This window comes from Sus scrofa, chromosome 9, assembly GCF_000003025.6.
Source record: "Sus scrofa isolate TJ Tabasco breed Duroc chromosome 9, Sscrofa11.1, whole genome shotgun sequence".
Taxonomy (NCBI): domain Eukaryota; kingdom Metazoa; phylum Chordata; class Mammalia; order Artiodactyla; family Suidae; genus Sus; species Sus scrofa.
The window spans coordinates 38561496-38582874 of NC_010451.4; the positions used below are offsets into that span (position 1 = coordinate 38561496).

Genomic DNA, 21379 nt, shown 5'->3' on the forward strand with positions numbered 1-21379 from the left:
CTATATCACACTCTTTTTGTTTGTGTAATGCAAAGAATATTCCATCATGATCAGAGACCTGGGTTTCCATTCCTGTATCTAATGCCATAATCAACTGTGTGACTGACAGCAAGTCTCTGACTCAACTTCCACAATATAATGAGCCAGGCTCAGTGACCTGTTTCTACCCATACAATGCTGTGATGATAAAGGAGGTGCTTTTCATTAACAAATTTGACTTTGCTGGATGAGTCAGGTTTAAAGCTGGAAAATGGAATCTATCTCAGGGAAGGAAAGAGGCAACTGATAATAACTAAGTCAATCTTCTAAGCATTTTCATTTACTTTCTCCCTTTGTATTCTATGATGCAAGTATTCAATTCATATTTTACAGAGGAAGACACTGAGACTCAGAGATTAGGTGATTTATCCAAGGTCACACAGAAAATCAGGATGGAGCCAGCACTGGGATGCAGCCAAAGCTCAAGCACTTCCTGCTGTACACGATGCTTCCTGGGCACTGCCTTTCATCTCAGCAGCCATAAGCAGAGACTTAAAAGGTTAAGTATATGTAAAGCACTGGCTACAAAGTCTTGTAAACAGCACACACACACAATATACTGATTTAGCGATGAGGATGGATATAGGTGAATTCTAACTAGAACATGCTAACAGACTGTTAAAACAAAACTAGGTACAGGAGTTCCTGTTGTGGCACAGCAGAAACGAGTCCAACTAGGAACCATGAGATTGCAGATTCAATCCCTGGCCTCACTCAGTAGTTTAAGGATCTGTGTTGCCATGAGCTGTGCGTAGGTCACAGACATGGCTCAGATCTGGCATTGCTGTGGCTGTGGTGAAGGCTGGCAGCTACAGCTCCAATTCGACCCCTAGCCTGGGAACCTCCATATGCCACAGATGCAGCCCTAAAAAGACAAAAAAAAAAAAAAAAAAAAAAAAAAACCAAAACTAGGTACATTTTATTGTAACTTCTACAAGGTAGGCTGAATACTACAATAAAATAAATGAACTTCTGGAAGAAAAGTTTGTATGACTTGAATTTATCCCTACGTAAACAGTGAAGTAGCACCACAAGAATGCTAATATATGTGGTATTTATAGACCACTGACATGAGTTCTTGTGGTATTTTGCTGCATGAAATAACTTCCTAACAATAATTCAGAATCATTTTGTTAAAAAGAATCTTACTTTTTTCCCTAGAGAGAATTTCACAAATAATATCAATGAACAAGGAAAGTCACCTATAATATTGGCTACTCAAAGGAGGGCGGGAAAGTCAGAATTATTATGCTAACTTATTAAATTCCTACTTTAGTTTGGAAATGGAGTCACTTGCTCATTCACTGATTCATCCAACAAATAATAACTGGATACCAGGTATTGTTTACACGGCATTATTTCATTAACAAATGGCAGGGACATTGAAGGGAACATGACAGAAACGGCAATGCCAGTGCAGTGGAATGAGTGCCAAGGTTCAAAGATACACAAGGTGCTCTAGGAGCACGAATGTTACTTAAGAAGGCTTAGAGGAATTCCTGAGCCAATGCTGGACAGTGTACTGTGTTTAGGAAACTGCAAGTAATTAAGAATAGTTTAGAATTCAGAGTATGTGTAGGCACGCCTTTTGACTTGTCAAATTTCAACAAGTCATAATTATGCAATGATAGAACAAGTAGAAGGGTTTAACAGACAATAACTCCAATACTCTTATTTTACTTGTAAGGAAACTAAACCCTCTAACACAGACGCCCAGGGTCTCACCAGGAGGATGACTATTACACGAGGTAAGGTCACCCTTAAACACAGAATTCAACACCATTGTGTTTGAGAGTAAAAACAGGTGAGTGCAGCCATGGTGGAAAACCGCTAACCTTCTTAGTCACTTGCTACAGCAGCTAATATAATAATTTCCCCTAACCTGGCATTAACTCTTTATCAGCTGTTCCCAGTCCTATGAGACCTAATATCCTTTTGTTGTATGTAAGCCTATGCATATACATTTACTTCAATTCCTCCTTTCCTATCCTGAAACAAAATTCAGAGATACTTAACAGAATTTTAAAAATGTTAAATAGAATACCGTAACAGAAATATAAAGGGAAATGAAAATAATTAACAAATTATACATTTCAATATGTACATGCTCATCATGACTATACTAAAAGACAATGAAGGAGTCAGATACTCACCCTTACATATAATGAATATATTTAGATTTAGGACAAGTAGGATGATAAAGAAACCATACTATGCAACAAGTACAAGAAAATGAAGTAAAGCCAGGTGATTTTCTGAAATAGTTACAAACAATACAAAGTGCACTTATCTTGATATGCAAGGTAGCTGCATTTCTGCAAAATTTAATGTTTATTAAAACTATATAAAAGCATGCAAAATGCTTTGTATTTATATATAAAATAGAGTCAGGTTATAGGCATAGATAATTATATAACATTTTTCCCCCTCTTCACAAGTATGCCATATAAGAGACATTCGAAAATTGCGCAGGAGCCACAAAATACGTCTGTCACAGAAGCGTCCAATGAAACTTTTTACCTAAAACTGTTTTCTAAAAAGTGGATAATAAAGCTTTTTTTATATATATGGTAGAATTAAAGACTGATCATTCTACCTCCCCTCCTCACCACCACTAAAAAATAATTTCTCCTGAGTTTTCTAGGTAATCAAGGTCAAACTGTGATGATATAACCATTCTTTTTTAATCCACACTAATGCAAAGATGTACTAATGCAAGCAATCCCAAAGCCATTTATATAGCATTTATATATGGTATTACTATGTTATTTATCTGGCAGAAAAAGACCTCCCTAATTAAATTTTGATTAGGCATCTATTAAAAGTAATTTACATTTTCGGATCAACCCTATGACATGTGTCATCTGGAGGCAGCTAGGGGAGCTGCTCGAGTGACAACTTCCATGAAGAAAGAGAACGATTCTGAGGAAGAAAATACTAATTTAAGTAGGATGCTCAGACTTCCAGTTTGGAGTTAGTAGTTGTAAACTATTACATTTAGAATAGATGAGCAAAGAGGTCTTGCTCTACAGCACAGGGACTCTATCCAGTCTCTTGGGATAGAACATGATGGAAGGCAGTATGAGAAAAAGACTGATATGTATGACGGGGTCACTATGCTGTAGAGCAGAAATTGGCACAACTTTGTGAATCAACTACACTTTAATAAAAAAATTAATGGCTGAATAGCCATTCAATTTCTACATATTCTGAAAGACTCTCTTAAAATGTCCACAGAAATAGCATTTAGCCTCAATAGGTGAAATGGTCCTTTCAACAGATATTTAGCCTGTTTTTCTACTTCAAGTTTCACTAATTCATTGAACCAATAATGCCTAAAAGAAATCAACACTCAATTTTAAATAATTTTAATCTGGTTATCATTCTTTGTATCTAAAATTGGTAAAATTTTGCCTTCTACCCATGCACAGGCATCATCTTATGATAAAAAGTAAACAAAAGTTTGGGTATAATCAAACATGTACAGTGGTTAAAATAACTCATCTTTAGTATTCTGACTTCTAATTGTTTCTATAAATGAACTGTAACCGTGTATGGAATCTGCATGTTTGTGTGCTATGTGATGTAAGACTCACTTTTGAGTCAGTTTTAAAGCAAATGATCACCAGCTCTTACAAAGCTTTATGTTTCACATACAGATTAGGCCTTATTAAATAAACTCAGCAGTCATATTTTCTATTATTTAACAGAGAATTTTGGTCCTGATAAAAAAAGAAATAAACCCCACACATTAAAAAAAAAAAAGAAGAAAAGAAAACTGCAGCACATACCAATGTGTAATAACAAAGCTTTTCACTTACTTGGTACTAGGTCGTTTTTGCAGGGCTTTATCCAGGATAAGAGATGGAGCACTCCTCCTCCTTTCTGCTAGTGTTTTCATTTTCTGGTGAGGGGAAAAAACAAAACAAAACAACAAAACCTAATGAAGACCACGTGGCTTGTAAAGCAAGTAAATGCTAATTTTCAATCCAACTCAGCAAGTTTTGTATTGCTTATTCTTGCCTAGCAAGGAGCTTGCAATCTAATTATGGAAATAAAATAGTAACATCTAAACTAGGATAGTGTCAAAAAGTAGTACAGGCAGTAAGTATGTCGCATGGTTAGAGAATAAGGAGGTGAAATGTTGACCAGAGTATTTGGGAAAACAGCATCATAACCATTATCATCAATTGCAGCTTTATTGCTTCTTTTGTGCCAGGCCCTATGCCAAAAGCAAGACCGGATTATCTCATTTATCCTCCCAAGTGACATCAGAGCAGGTTCTACTATTTCACAGGCAGAGTAGGCTCCAAACTGGGCTTCAGGGAATAGCAGAGTATGAAGAGATCAAGTAAAGGGAGAAAATAAGTAATTAAAGCAAAAGATGGAGACTACATTCTTACATATTTTAAATATTTACACATTTGGGAATCCGTTCTTGCAAACAGATTGTTTTCTTTCTGCTGTAACTTAAAGAACTTTTTCTTTTCTATGTGGTACGCAAATACAGGATTAATTAGATAATGTAGGTACTTTGTTCTAGAGAACCTAAAATTTGTGATGAGGTTTCATTCGACTTGAATTATCCAGATAATTACTCTCTAAATTTGTCAATCTTACATTTTTTAACACCTCTAGAGTCAGAGGGCTTGCCACTGGACATTAATGTATAAAATTTACAATGCAGTCACAAATAGCCACGTGTGGAGTTCAGCCTGTGTCACCGAAGCACTCTTCCTGTTCTATGCTCTCACCCTTTCCTGGCCAGAAGTCTCACCCACTCCCCGGGGGCCTTGGCCAGCCATGCTTGGGACTGGATGCTGCTCTAAAAAACCACATAAAACCAACTGGCTCAGTATCTCATTACATGATTCATACGGGAACTGCTCCTTAGCTAAGAAAATAAAACCTGGATCCTAAGGAAGAGAGGAAGACTCATCCAGTCAGAAGGGGACAGGAGACTCCTTTGGCCTCATTCTTTTCCCCCAAATTCACCAAGCCCCCATGGATTTCTCCCACCTTATTTCTGTTACCGGTGCCATGGCCTCAGTGTTGCTGTTCTCTCTACTAATCTTTCAGCTCATGTGTGGAAACTGAATGTCCAAACCGCTTAGTATAGCTCACACAACAACTGAAACAATTATATACAGCAATCATAAAGGATAGGAAACACATGGGTAAGAAAGAGAGAACACCATACTTCTCAGTCAGGAGTTATTAACCACAAAACGGGGCAGGTTAAATTGTATAAAATTTTTGATATGATATGTTTTTGGTGCCTACCCTGTGAAAAAAAGCCCAAGGTTTTTACCAGATTCCTGGAAGAATCTATATTCCCTCTCAACCCCAGTGATTTTGATAAACTACTTTATATATTATAGCTTGTAAGCCCTATCCTACTGTTTCCATTAGTCACATCTCCTGGGAACATAATTCTCAGAATCTAACATCCCGAGGTCAGTGTGAATATAGAGGTTGCAGGGTGAAGAGAAATCTGGAAGGCTAGAATTTGTATTGCAAGGTCCAGCAGCCTGTCCCTAGATGAAGGGTCTCAATTCTGCAAGACAAGGTTGATCTTACTAAGAAAGGTGGCAGTTCATTCCTGTGCAGATTTGCTGGAGGATTCTGTTTCACCTTCAGGTCTGGGTTTGATTCTTACTCTTTATCCTGAATCTCTTTTTTCAGGATCTATTCACTATGCTTTGAACTTTGAAATGTGTCCAATCCTTTAAGCTTGACCTGGGTGGGCCCCTTACCCTCGGTCTGCTTTGACCTTGAGGGTCTGCCTAGGCTACCTGAGCAGGTGCCACATCCCTAGACCTATCTGGACAGTCTTACTTGTACTGTTCCTAATTCTCTGACACCAGTGTCAGCAGATCCAAGTTCCTAAACAAGATCTTCATTAATGTATGATTTCTAATTCCGAGCTCCTTGGCTCTCAGGTTTACAAAGAATTTGGACAGTGTTCAAGAGACAACCATAAAAATGATTTAAAATGTGGACAAAAGAAAGAGCCCCAAGAGAAGTTAAAACGATCTGAAATTCTTCTTTTGGAAACAGTAAATCTCCAAAGCAATGCAGAGTTCTAGTGCAGAGGACAGCAAGTGTCTTCCAAAGAAGATAAGGCAAAAAGAAATGTGGCTAAACTATAGATTGAAATCCAGGGTGATCCTGGCAAATGGTTCTTTGAGAAACTTACAAAGGTAATGATGCACATAACTGCAAGGGATTCAGAAACACCTAACAGGGATTCCTAAGGAATTTGAATCCTGATGTAAGGAAACCTGATGTAAGGAATTGTTTCTGAGAGTGATGGCTATTAAGTGTGAGAATGGATAATCAAAGAAGGGTGTCAAATTTTCTTCTGCAATGGTGCTTTTAAAAAAGGAGTTTTGGGGAGTTCCCATGGTGGCTCAGCAGTAACAAACCCAACTAGTATCCATGAGGACGCAGTTTTGATCCTCGGCCTCACTCAGGGGGTTAAGAATCTGGTGTTGCCGTGAGCTGTGATGTAGTTCACAGATGTAGCTTGGATCTGGCCTTGCTGTGGCTGTGGCGGCAGCTGTGGCTCCAGTTCAACCCCTAGCCTGGGAACTTCCATATGCCAAGGCTGTGGCCCTAAAAAGACTGAAAAAAAGGGGGGGGGGTTCAAGGAGCTTAATGCAGAGGACTATTTGTACATATAGTAATTATACTGTTTTCTTAGTTCTAAAATTGTCAGATGTGAGGAGTCAAACGTGGAGTGTACTACCTCATCTACTGGACTCATACACAACAGAATCAATCAAATTACAGGCAGGATATTATTTTTATAAGTGGTTCTATTTTTTGTACTGAGACTTACTCTGCTACTAATGAGATAAGGCAACCTAAAGCAATTCAGACACTTGTCTGGGCCTCTATCTCCTTATCAAAAAGAAAAAAAGGAGAAAGTCTGGACCACATAGTCACTTAGGTTCCTTCCACTCTGGCTATTCTTATTATATGTCCACCAAAGACTTACCCTGGATATGCAAGAAAATAAACATTGCAGACACCATGAATTTAGAATTCATTGGACTCATTTCTCTTGCAGGTAATAAAAATTCTTAAGAGTTGTCAATACAAGGAGAGTTTAATAAGTATACAGGTATTAATTTATTCAAAATACCTATCTCCTTCTTTTGCTCAAAACTATAGCAAAACAAAGAACCAATGGTGACTTAAAAAACTCACTTATCTATCCAAGAATCTGTCTCAGGCAATGAAGACTTGGATTTTCTTTTTGTTTGTAACAACCGTGTGAAGTACAATACATGGAAGTAGAAGGAGACTATTGATTCCTTTCTAAATGTATAATAGCACAAACTTGTCAGGACAGGCTGAGGCTATGCTTTACACCAACACCAGCAAATTTCCCAGTTGTTCAGTGACAGGGAAAACGATGATCTGTGCCTCGCAGGGAACAGAAGATAGTTCAAAACTATATGTTTTCTTGGTTAGCTTAAAAATGCCCAGTGCTTGATGTTTATATTGAGATGACCTCCTAAATACTGGATGTCATTCTGAAACTGAGTATTTTTTAAAAGGCCATCTTTCTTTCTAAATTCATAAAATAAACATTAGGGAAAAATCAACTGCATTCATCTTTTGGAAACGATTTTCTTGATATTGTACCATCTACCTAGGCTTAGGTAGACCCTAAAATTAAATAAGACTTTTATGTGAGCTGAAAAACAAACAAATATTAAGTAGTATTTATTTACTGCTCTGCCCACAAATGGGAAAGATGAGGAGGAGTCTGGAAGGAGTTGTAAAAGGGAATAAAAATGATTATATTTTAAAAACTGAGGCCTTTGTACTGATAGCCATTTATTAGGGTCACATAGCATGAAAACTAGATCTTTGGTTTTGTAGCTGTCTCCTCTGCAGCTATATTCAGTATCAGAGACCAAAACAAAAAAAAAAAAAAAAACAAAAAAAAAAAAAAACCTATTCTGCCAAAAAGTAAATGAACAGAGGTCATAAATGAAGATGATGAGAACCAAATGCTTATAATTCATTTTTTTTTTTATGTTTCAGGAATAACACAAAACCGTAGCAACATTACTAGCTAATCTGCAAGGCACTTTCCACCTCAACTCTTTTTTAATCAGCTGGATGAACTAAGTGTTGAATTTTCTGTGTTCCTAGCTTGTTTCCTATATTATGCATTATATGAAGTTAGAGCATATCATATTAAAGCATTTCATATTATATCAATTTTCTTTCTGCCCCTTTCTAGATAGCAGGGACTCTGTCTTGTTTCCAAACTTTCTCCCATCCTTCAACAATTACTTGCTGAAACTCTACTCTGTATGTAGCAGGCCTATCTTTGCATTCCTAAAGCCTCGTACAAATCTAGTACAAACTATATACTCAATAAATGAAGGTTAATGTGAATTTCAACATCCACTCATTCTCCACATCTACTCTACTGTCCCCAAACACACACACAGAGAAATGCAAACAAACACACTTAAAGGGGTTCTGCTGCAATGCTGGCACTAAGAGAATGTAAGCATTTGCTATGGAGCTAGATGGTAAGAGTCATCCCTGAACACTGCAAACTACTACTTTGGACACAGTGTTGACATTTACATCACCATTGGGCTAGAGATAAACATTAATCTGATGATAAAAGGGGGATGAGGGAACTGGGATGTAATCGTTAAGGGGTGCACTGCTTCTTTTTGAGGTAATGAAAATGTCCTAAAATGGACCATGGTGATGGATGCACAATTCTAGGAATATACTAAAAGCTACTGAATTATACACTTTTAAGTGGATAAACTGTGTGGTATGTAAATTGTATCTCAATAAAACTGTTAAAATTAAAACAAAAACAAAAACAACTTAACTGCCAAACCTCTACCATCCCAGCACACTGGTTCGGAGCCAGAAGCTATCATTTTCCTTATTCATATAACTGAAGTGTAGTATTCCTATAATCTGAAGTATAATACATGCAAATGAAAATTTTTGTCCAATATTTGCTTTTTGCCCAACATGTTTTTGCACAAAACATTTGAGTGGCTCTCTGTGTGAACTCCTTGGAGGTCTGCAGACTATGCCCACCTGCCCGCTGAGGTTTGCCATTCTCTCTCCCTCCTCCTCCAGTGCCCTGCCCAGTATTTTCACACTGTACACTCTCAACAGCTGTGGATTAAATCAATGAATTAATGCTACTTACATATGAGAGTTTATGGTGGTAACACAAGTGTGCCTACGTAAGCAAATGAAGTTGTTAGCGGGTTATTGGAGGAAAAAAAATTGTTCTTTTAAAAAATTCAGAAAACACTGTTTATATAAAAACCTATATGTACCCTCTCATTGGAATTTTAACTTCATGTCAACCAGAGATACAGTACTATTTCTGGAACCTCTAAATCACTCTGAACCTGGTCATTGCTAGTTCTCACAGAATCGGCGGCGGAGAACCTAACAAAAGAAAGGAACAGGATGAAAGAGGTAAGTCAGGCGACAACTTTTCATATTTTGCTTTGTTCCAGTCACTTTATGAAGAAAATAATTCAAGCATTTCAGCTGAATTTGGGTCAAATGTGCTAAAGTCACTTTCAAACATTTAAAATTAGCAGAGCATTAAGATAAGGGCTTCGAGGAAAGCTTTTAAGAACTCTAAGGTTTCAAGGGTAGAAAAAAATGCTTAATCAAATTTACAAATTAGCTTACTCAAATCTTACTATTAATCTTTTGTAGCTAATCTGTGAATTTAAGTGAGCAATGAACTGTTTCTTTCCTGTCTTCCCTGTATGCCTGCAGCATTTATTTGTGGAGACCTACCTCAAAGACACTGGCCCTGAAAGGAAACAAGAAATTATTCTGACCCTTGCTTCTGCGTCCTATTATCATGATAAGGTTTTGGCTCCTGGATGAGCTGAAGCTTCCTACCACTGACACTTTGGTCTATAATGACTATGATTTTCTATTGACTCACATCACCCCATTTAGAATCAGTTTGAGCATTTAGTGAAAACAAATGTTAGCAAAGCGCGGACTACCATAAAGGGATATCTTTCTGTGGTTAAGAAATAAATGTTTTTACTTTGGCTATCTTTGCTATTTCTATGAGACAAGCACTTTGAAATGTAGTACAGACATGAGAATCCAGGTAAATTTAGAAGTATGTGCACTGGGCTTGGAGATACTGGATTTAAATTCTGGGTCCTGGTTCTATCACTTTTCAGAGACTTCTCTGTAAAATGCCATGACTGACTCACCACACAGAATCAGCTAAGATTATATACATGGAAGTCCTTTAACAGGGAAAGCACCATGACAGTGTAGCATGCAGGGCAATGCTTTCGAGTGCTTAGGTGCTCTAGGCAATACACACGAGGCTGGTAGAACTCCCTTCTACATCATTTGTTCCTCCGCCTCTACCCACCCCCTACCCCAAGCAGACTGTGAGAGTCCCACTGTGGGCCTTTGAGTTGGCTGGACTTTCCTCTGTGGCAAAGCCACCACTTTCAACCTCCCAGCACGATTCTCTTTCATCAGCACCCGGGAGTAGGCAAGGTCGAGACCAATGCTCTCTCCCGCATCATCCCCTACAGGGCAGAGCTTCACTCAGGTTTTCACATCATAGTCCACACAACATGCTATTATTTCTACATCCATGGCACACTGGGACCAAGGGGCTCTCCGGCTGCCCCAGGGCCCATCCACCTGCATGCCGGCTAAGGGCACGAATGGATCAGACACTGCTGGGAAATTCTGCCACAGAGCAACCTCTCGCTTTCCTCCTGCAGTGGGGAAGAGTATAGTGACCAAACTCAAAACCATAATGGTAAAACGCAGAGTATCAGGAGAATAAAAAACAGGCCAAGGTCTGCCCAGATGGAGACATACTGTAACCTCGTCATATCTACTGTGGCAGCTGAGGTTCAAGACAGTGAATGCAGGGGTCGAAGAGGACATACAGAAGACACTCTCCTAGGAATAAAGTAGGACCCAGGTAAAGAGGGATAGAAAAAGGCCACAGAGCAGTTAAGTTTTCCAGATCTTTGAAATATGAACTGATGTGGGCACACACATTCCATTTTCAGAGTCCATACACAAGTGACCAGACAGCCAGAAACAGGTTTTCCTTTTCAGTCGTGTCATGTGACAGCTGTCTGTCAAAACTAGGTCAAGGCTGCTCAGCACAGCACTGACTAACTGATAGGGCTATTTCCGCCATTGGTTGGCCCTTTCTAATATAAACTTGTCCTGGATAAAGAAAATCAGACTGATACAAAATTATAAAATAAACTGGGCTGTGTTGCCCACAAGCCCCATTCTTGGTGGCTGACAAAAGGCAGTTTCCTCTGAACCCTTTCCAGCCTCCCACACTGTGGCTAAGTCTTCTGTAAGAAAACAAAAGCTAAACATCACCCCTCTCCCAGGCTGCTCCAGAAAACTGCGGCCGTGGCCACTACCAAATGCTTAATCAAATTTACAAATTAGCTTACTCAAATCTGACTATTAATCTTTTGAGCATTATTCATCTGACTGAGCTTTCACCTCCAAGGCTTTCTGTGCATATTAGGGCCTCAGAGTCCCTGTGATCTAGAACACCAGCAATACCAACAGAACAGGAAAGCAAACTTTCCTCTCAGTGAGTTTATTTTAAAGGTAGTCAGCAAGCTCAGGCTACTTACTATAATGCTATAGCATAGACTGAGTGACTTAAACGACACATTTCTCATAGTTCTGGAGGCTGGAAGTCCAAGGTCAAGGTGTCAGCTGATTTAGTTCTTGGAGAGGGCCCTCTTCCTGGTTTCCAGATGGTGGCCTTTCTTTCTATGACTCACACATGGGGGACACAGAGAGAGAGCAAGCTTTCTGGTCTCTTGTCAGGGCAGAAATCCGCCCCCATCGAGGGGATTCCGCCCTCATGACCTCAAGCAAGCTAACTGTTTCCTAAGGCTTCTACCTCCAAGTACAGTTGACCATCAAAGGACAGGTCTGAACTGTGCAGGTCCATTTATACATGAAATTTTTTCAATAAATACTGTACTCTAGTCCTACATCACATGAGGCTGGTTGAATGGATGGATGCAGAGCTGTGGAGAGAGCATGCTGTACACTTCTAAGCAGACTTCTGACTGTGTGGAGTGTTAGCACCCCTAACCCCCACATTGTTCAAGGGTCAACTGAACTATCTATCACATTGGGGGTTAGGGTCTCAACATAAGAGTTGGGGGGGCATAAACATTGAGCCTGTAATTGAGGTTTTCTGCCAAATACTCTGGAGACTGAGAGGTATGAGCCATGAAACTCCATCAAATCACAATAACGAAATGTCCGCATATTTCTTCAAAGCATTGGGCATGAGTGTATGTACATATAAGTGTGTATCCACACATATATCTAATATTATATACCTATTTATTCCTGTCACACTATATAGCTGATAACATGTTTTAGTGACAATTTCAGTTGAAGTCCAGTATATTTGCAGCTACTGATACCTTCCAAGAAGGCAAGTTTTATAATCACATATGTTTGTTAACTTGTATATGGTCCTATAAGGCACAAACTGACTCTGCTTTTAAAAGAACAGTCACCAAGTCCTGGATGGCAGGATAAAAACGGTGAACGAATTCAGACACCCAAATTACTGAAGTGGAAGTTTTCACTTTCTGAACGAACAATCAGCAGTTTCACTTCTCCCAGTCTACTGACCATGTTCCAGCTCTTGTCCTGCAGACTTTTCACCAAATCCCCAGCTAGAAAGGATGGTGAACTGACAGAGAGTGATAAATTGCTTCACAACAATCTTTACTTCCAACGCAAAAAGCAAGAGCTGTGCTACCTAGGTATCTGTGACTTGTGAATTTTCAGTCTGTAAGTTAAAACTTTCTACATGGAGTCATCAAAAATTAATAATTACTTCTTATACAGATGGGTAAAAAATGTGTAAAAAAAAGTCTTTAACTTTCATTGTATGAAAACCAAAATTTATTCTGTCCTAATATATGAATGTCAGAGTCACAGAAATTAATTTTTCTTTTGCCACATTAAAATGTACTACTGTGTTCACATTTTCAAGTGAAAGTAACTATGGAAGTAAGTTTTCTCCTGCACTCGAGATTCATGATATGAAATGTTTATTGAATTGAGAGTTTCAGCTGAGTTTCCCACAGGGTTTTCCTTGATGGGATCATCTGAGGCCTAGGATTCAGCGCGCCCCCACCTAACTTGGAAATACCGTTCTATGAGTTTGGAGGATATGCCGGCCTTTCCACAGAAGCAGGCCTGGTGGAAATGCTCCGGAAATATGAGTGTCTTATATAAAACCTCTGAAGATAACAGATAACAAGGCATAAAGATCACAAATTTCCAGAGAAATTACAGCAACAATTATGTCACTGATTATCACTATGAGTTAGTATTTACTATGATGGTTAATTTTATGTGTCAACTTGACTGGCCATGCGTGCCCAGGTTACACCATTATATCTGGTATGTCTGGGAGAGTATTTCCAGAAGAGATTAGCATCTGAATCCATGGACTCAGTAAAACAGATTGCCCTCCCAAAGTGGGTGGGCATCATTCAATCCCCTGAGGACCTTTACAGAACAAAAAGTGGTGGAAGGCGGAACTTGGCCCATTTTTCCTGCCTCACTGTCCACCTGGGACATCCCATCTTGTCTCTTCCTGATTTCAGGAAAAGATGGTGGTGAATTACGCCACCAACTGCCCTGGGTCCCCTACTGGTGTGTTTCTCTGGAGAACCCTGACTGATAACACTTAACATTTACCGAATGGCTGCAGTGAACGAAACATTCAGTGGTAGATGGAGAAGGTAGTGACTGCTCCCCAAAGAGCGAAATTACCTCTCAGGAGAAAAAAACCTCTCCAATATGCTTTGCTCAGGCAATTATATAAAACTCAAACCTACTCTCCCCTGCATGCAACTATGATCTAGGTGGAAAGGGAAACAGAGTTGGAAGATCTGGGTTGGGCTTACCACAGAGAGCCTTGGCAGAGCTCAGTGCCTTCTTCTCTAAGAGTGAGTGCATGGTGCCTACCACACAGTATGTACAGTTCGGCATTCACTTACAAGTTTTTTAAAAATTTCCTTTACAATTCCATATACTACATGCGGTACACTCTTGTCTTTTTATTCAAGTTTCTACCTTACAGTATTTGATATTTATGACCTTCTAGGGTGACTGCTTTGATGGTTACTGCTGTGGACCAAATACTCGTGCCGCCCCCCCCCCCAATTCAAATGTTGAATCCCTAACCCTACTGTAATGGCATTAAGAGGGGGAGTCTTTGGGAGGTAATTACTTTTAGATGACATCATTAGAGTGGCACCCCTATGATAAAGTTAGTGCTTTTAGAACAGACCAAAGATATCTAACTTCACCTGCATCTCTCTCCCTACCTAACTCTCCCCTCCTCCCCTTTACCTCTCTTGCCCTCTTTCCTCTCATTCTCTTGACCATGTGAGGGACACAGTAAGAACTAGAAGCCAAGAAGAGGGCTCTCACCAGGAAATGAATTGGCTGGCACCCAGATCATGGGAATTCACAGCCTCTACAACTGTGGTAGGAAATATATGTCTATAATTTAAACCACCCAGCTTATGGTATATTGTTATGGCAACCCAAGCTGAATAAGACAGAGAGCATTCACTTATTTGCATGGAGATGTTTTTGCATTACATTCAAAGAAATAAAACTCTTTTATTGCTTTACAGGTACTTTCACCTGGTAAGAATTACCAAAGGCTTCTGAATTTTTTGAAAGTCTTTCCATATACTTTCTTCTTTTGACCCATAAAAAACGACCTTGTGAGATATACAGCAAATGGATTATTGCCCCCATTAAACAGACAAAGAAACCAAGTAAAGCCAGTTCAGAGGACACACCAGTGATAGCAGAGGCTGTTTCTGATCAATTGAATTCAGTTTTTTCATAATTCCAGACTGCTCTCAACCTTTTGGCTAAGATTGTTTTTAATCTCACATACCTGATTTTTATGCCATTCACTTTGTGAAAAACATCAGAAAAGTGTACAGTGGGATACTGGCTTAACCATGGGCATAATATTTTTCTCAACATTAAAGAATAAAACCAAGTCTTACTCACCAAGATGTTTCATTCAAACCCCAGTGCAAGACACACACATGGCTTAAAGTTGGCTCTTATGGGTGTTCTACCATGAGCTGCTATAAACAGATTTGGACCCAGAGAATGCAGAGAGAAAAGACAGAATGAAGTGTATAACAGCAGCTGCTACATTTTAAAATGTTGGAGCTATTTTAAAATCCTCTTGCTCTGGCTGGTTTTCTGTGCCTGTTAGTCTCTTTGCCCTCCCCAACACCTACCTTATTTAAAGACTTTTCAATTAGGAAACCAAATGGTCAGGGGGGCTTGAAAATGACACAAATCATCCCTCATGAAAATTATTCTAGTATTTGCTTCCATTTCATTTCACAAAAACTGTTCTGTCCAAATGTGGATATGCTCAAGGATGTTATCCAGAATAATTATCCAAAATTCTATCCATAATGCATTACCCAGAAGCATTATCTATATGCTGCTATTATATTTTAGAATTGCATTTTTAGAAATTACTGTGCAAACCTATTGCGTATTCTTTTGAAGACCCTCAGTTACGGAAAACCTTCAATTTCTCAAAATAGCCAAATAATCTAACAAATAAAGGAGGATGAACCAGCTAGGTGATCCTTCTTAGGGTTAAGATAATTATATTGAATTAAAGAAGCTAGACAAAAAAGATTACATAGTATAATTCCATTTATATGAAATCTTTGAAAACACGAATTAATCTACAGTGACAAAAAGCTGATCAGTGGCTGCCTAGGAATGGGGAGGAAATAAAGGGATTAGAAAGGGACACGAGAAAACTTTGAGGGCTGATAAATGTGTTCATTATTTTGATTTTGGCCACACTTTCAGAGTTTTACACACATGTCAAAACTCACTGATTTATGTACTTTAAATATGTAGTTTATCATTTGCCAGTTATACCTTGATGAGGTTGTTAAATAATTTTTGGCTCCTCAGTTGTACCAGCCACATTTCAAGTGCTCAAAAGCTGAATATAGCTAGTGGCTATCCAATTGTACATTGTAGACAAAGAGCAATTCTGCCATCACAGAAAGTTTTAGTCACTAGTGATTGTCTAGGGGTCAGCAAACTATACACCAGGTATTCACCTCCTGTTTTTTTTTTCTAAATAAAGTTTTATTGGAACATAGTTATGACCATTCATTACACATTGTCTATGGTTGCTTCAGCACTACAGTGGCATAGTGGGCAGCTGCAACAGAGCCCTAAATTATTCACTCTCTGGCCCTCTAAGAAATGCCTTGCTGTTTCTGCTCAAAATCATAAACTCTGAACACAGGAGACATATCTGTCCCTTATTTACTGCTCTCCATAACCCAGCTTATACTTAATGAGCACCTAATATGTAGTAGCACTGTCTTGGGCATTGAGGCAGCAGCCTTGAACAATACAGATAGGGGGTCCCTATTCTCATGGTTTTCACAATTTGGTGAGCGGTTCAGGTAACACAACATGAAAGTAAATAATATATCAGGCAAGGATGAATGCTAAGTTGAGAATAAAACAAAAGGTATAGAGCATGATTGAGGGGCAACTTTCACTTAAGTAGTAAGGACAGGCCTCTGGGAAAACGAGAGATCAGAACAATACCAAAGAATTAACACTGCAAAGACCTGTGGCAGAAAGAGAGGGAAATTCTCAGAACAGAAGGAATTTGATGACTGGATGTATGAAAAAGAAGGCCCATGCAGCTGAAGAATACACAAACAAGGGAGAAAAGGCACAGGAGGTGAGGAAAGTAGAGAGACTAAGAAGAGGGGTCTGAATTTTAATCTAAATATGATACAAAGCCACTGAAGGATTTTAAGTGGGTGAGCAACATGCTACATTTTGAAAGATCACTGGCACTTCTAATGGAGACTGGACAAGGGAAGAAGAACAAAGGTGCTAGACAAGTTAGGGAGTTTCTGTGAAGGTTCAAGTGAGAGTTGGTAGTGGTTTGGCTTGGACTACAGTGGCAGCAGTGGAGATGAAGTGGAGAAATTCAAGATGTGTTTTGAAGCGATAGTCGACTGGCCTTTCTGATGGTTGTTGTAGAGTGAGGAAATAAAAGCCAGCAGTTGAAAACAAATCTAGATTTTTGCTTGGACAACTGGGGCAGAGTCACAGGAATTATATAGATATGAGGAGGAAGTACAAACAATAAGAGCTGACACTGAGTGCTTATTACATGTCAATTTCACTCAGTTTCACATTTACCTTTCCCAATAATCTTGAGGCATTAGGTACTATTGTTATTTTTCATTTTATAAATAGGAAATTGAAAAGGTTAAGTAACTTACCTAGGTTAAAAGACTAGTACAAACACAATGTAGACTTGAACCCAGGTCATTACACTCCAAATTTCACCACACTGTACAAAATCACCTGCTTGACAGTAGTTTCTAGGAATATGAACCATATTCTAGGCAATGGCAGTACCACTGGATCAACAACTCTCAGGATGACTAATTTAAAAGATGCTATTGTTCTGCTTGTCCTTTAAGGCCATATTTTCATAAAGTAAAAGATGTAATTGTCTCCTGTAAATACTTTTCAAAGCATATGGTCCAGCATTATCTCTTTGATTCTCATTCCACAAATGAATAAACTGAAAAAAGTTGTGATTTCTTCAAGATCACTGAGATAGTAATAGAGCTAGAACCCATTCCATACAGTGATCTGGCCAATAAACTTGTCTAAAAGTTTTGACGGTTAAGTAAGAAACACATTTTACATCACTACACACACACACACACACCACACGCACACGCACGCGCGCACACACACGTGTGCGTGTGTGTGATAATATATATAACTGAAACAGAGAAAAAGAAATTATACAAAAAAGTAATAAGTAGTACCCTTACTACCATGTTAATATTGTCTTTTCTATTTTATTTTTGAAAGTGTTGACTGTAACCAGTAATTAAAGTAACATTGACCCAATCTTAGTAATTAAAGTTCAACCACATAGCGGACTTTTTAAGAAATAAGTCTCATGACTCACTAGGACTACTAAGCACTAAAAAGATAAGATGAAATATAAAACAGATCAATCTATTGAGTATTTGGGATACATGAAGACTGTGGTCCTTAACGGTGAAACGATAATGATCTTATGAGCTACAATTTGGGAATGTTATTTTATTATCATTACTTTCTATTTCTATGGTGGTCTGAAATAAAAAAGACATGCCTACTAATATTTAAAACAGGAAGAGATGTATTTTCTTGAAAAAATTAAAAAAGAAAAATAAAACAGTTCTTCAACCTCGATCCTGCCCTAAGGGGAGTTAAAAAGCTGTAGAAAGACCAGATTGGCAAAATCTATTTTCCTTTTTAGAAAGGAAAAGCCTGGATTGGTAAAGGGACAAATCATATGTTTTATAATTAACGACAGCATCTTAAGGACAATGGCTTAATATGCAAAGCTACCTTTCATGTACTGGACAAGTACTACTTGATAAATGATCAAGATACTTTCACTTTCCCCCTTTGCCAGTGTGCTTAATTACTGTCAGAAAAAAAAAAAAAAAGAAGAGATCTGTTCAGGAATATAAATATTTTTATTTCCCTCCAATTCCTTGTTTACAAGAATAAAAAATGCTTTAAAACCTATGCTGATTACTCAGCATTCATTTACCTTCACAAAATGAAGCGCTAACCTAGCGCGCGCGCACACACACACACACACACACACACACACCCTGCATCTCTGAAGTGGAAAAGCGACAAGGACAAACCGCAGTCTCAATACATCAAAGACGGGGGCCGGCGGCACTACAGCTGATACATCAAGTTCACTGACACTCCTGGATGGCTCCGCAAGAGGGTCAAGGTCCTTGGGAGCTCACACCCACTTCTACACTCCATACCTATCTCACCTCTTTTCCACTCACCTCTAGCCACCCCAGGATGCTGGTGGCAAGAGTCATGAAAGGTGGTTAAGAAACAAACAAGCAGGGAGCCTGCGTTAAGGTTCCAATGATACAAATGTCACACTTCAAGATAACGTCTTTAGGATGAGTTATGTGACCCCTCTAACCCCAATTTGTTTCCTCAGAAGCTGCAAGGGCACCACCAAGACATAGGGCAAAAAAACGGTCAAATATCAGAAGGTCTTGGGGGCGGGGAGGAGCGAGAGCGGACACAGCTCGAAATACCCAAGGCGATTCCTCAGAGAGCCGAGAGCCGAGCAGCGAGGCCGGCAGCTCACCGCCACGTGCAGTTGCAGAGGGAACCCTTCCAAGGAAACCTGACCCGCTGGCCGTCGGCACGCCGCTCCGCGGCCGTGTTTATCCGAATGGAACGCCACAAGTTGTATTCCGCATCCCTCCTCCCAGCTTTGACAGGGACCCTGTGCGCTGTCCTCAAGCCCTGCGAACCGGACCAGGGAGAGAGCCCTCCCGCGACCCTCGTCGCAGCCCACCTGCCCCACCCCGCCAGGTTTCAGGCCCAACCCGGCCTTCGCAGCCCCCGGCGTCGACCGTTACCAATCCCAGCACACCCACAAGGCTGACCACCGCCCCCCAGACCCAGAGTCGTGCCGAGAGCGCCGCGCTGGGAGCAGGCATTCCCTTCCGCCCGCCACCAGCCACCAAAGAGCGCGGAGCGGCCTCCCCGCCGCGTCCAGGTGAAGGGCTAAGCCCTTGGGCGCTGCAGCCGGCCGCCTACCTTCATCGTGGGCGCCGCGCCCGAGCGGACGCCGAGGCCCTGAAGACCCCGGAGCTGACCCCAAAAAGGAACGGTGAGAGCCTGGGGACCAGGCGCGAAGGGGGGGGGGGCTGGGGACCGGAGCGGGGGGAGGCTTGGGGACCGGAGCGGGGGGGAGGGGGGGGAGCCTGAGGACCGGGGTTGGGGGGGAACCTGGGGACCCGGGGGTTGGGGGGACCCCCAGGGCCGGGGAGGGCGAAGCCCCACACCCGGCCCGCCCGCGTCGCCCGGGGGAGGAGCGGGGCTGCGGGTTTTGCGCGGATGGAGACGGATAGGACGGCTGTCTGGTCCGCTTGGAGAACGACTAAAACGCTAGTTGCCAAGAGCCCGGGGTGCCGGGTGGCTAGGGAGACGGGAAGGCGGGAACGGTCAGGGCCGAATGCCGCGGGCCGCGAGCTTCGAGCGTTAAATCCCTTCGGCGTTCGGGCCACGAGCCTCGAGCGTTAAATCCCCGCGGCGTCCGGCCCGCGCGGTGTTGATGGGCGCGGAGGGCGCGCGAAGGGAGTGGGGATGCGGCGGCGGCGGCGGCGGCGGCGGCGGGCGCGGGGCCCCGCTCGGTCCTCACCTTCTTGGTGCCGGGGCCGCCCGCGATCCGAGACACTCCGGTCAGGGAAGAGGAGCGCCCCGGCTGCCCCCCTAGAGTCTCCTGCTGGGGGGACATCGCTTCCATGAAGAGGACTTTCCAGCCAATCCCAGCCCAGGAGGAGGCTACGCGGTCATGTCCGCGGGACGGAGGCCGGACGGGAGAGGACGCGCGGGGCCGAGGTGGCTCCAGGTGCGGGCAGCGCGCCTCCCGTCGGGGCCATGTACCGCCGCCCGCGCTCAGCACTACGGCTGCGGGCGATTGCAGCGGAGACCGCCCGGCAGCGCCGCGGCTGCCCCGCCTCGGGCCCGCCCCTCGGCGCCGGGCTCCCTGCTCCGGGCCCGCCCCCGGCCGCCCTCCTCCGGCCCCAACCCTCCCTGCGCCCGCCCGGCCTGTGGCGCCCCCGGCCGCGCGCCTGCCTTGATATGTGTTAGGGCGCCGGCGACCGACTGACCTTCTCCGTCCACGCCTCCAAGTGGGGCCAGCCCGCAGGAGCTCACCGGCCGGTGTTACGAACCTGGTCCTCTAGCGCGGTGATGCGCGCCTCTCCCGCCGCCAGCCCCCTTGCACCCGACCCCATCCCTTTCCGCGGCAGCGCGTGCGGCGGCGCAGCTGTGGCGACCTCAGCCTGAACAGGGGAGTGGCAGCGATGCCTGCCTCGCTTTCGGCGGACCACAGAGGGGTCCCCCGCCTGGCCCCTCCCCCGCCCAGGAGGCCCGGGGACCGAGTGGCACGTCGCAGAGGGCCGTGGCCGCGCACGGTGCAGCCCCGCCGGTTCGCCCGCCCGCGGCCCGTGGTGTCGCAGCGCCCCGCACGCTTTGCACCGGCGGTTTCCGCGGGCTGCTGGCTGCGGAGACGGGCATTCCAAACGTGCAAGCTCAATTCGGGAAAATGCAGGCGGAGCGAGGACTCTGAAATTTGGCTTAGCTC

General features: G+C 42.1%; 1 protein-coding gene across 1 annotated transcript in view; it reads right to left on the reverse strand.

Moving 5' to 3' along the window:
- Positions 1-20726, reverse strand: part of ARHGAP20 (Rho GTPase activating protein 20) — a 111173-nt gene extending 90447 nt beyond the window's left edge. The window contains 2 exon segments of the mRNA XM_021062754.1: positions 3861-3943; positions 20432-20726. Of these exon segments, the coding sequence (XP_020918413.1) occupies positions 3861-3943; positions 20432-20536 (188 nt within the window). The 5' untranslated portion in view covers positions 20537-20726.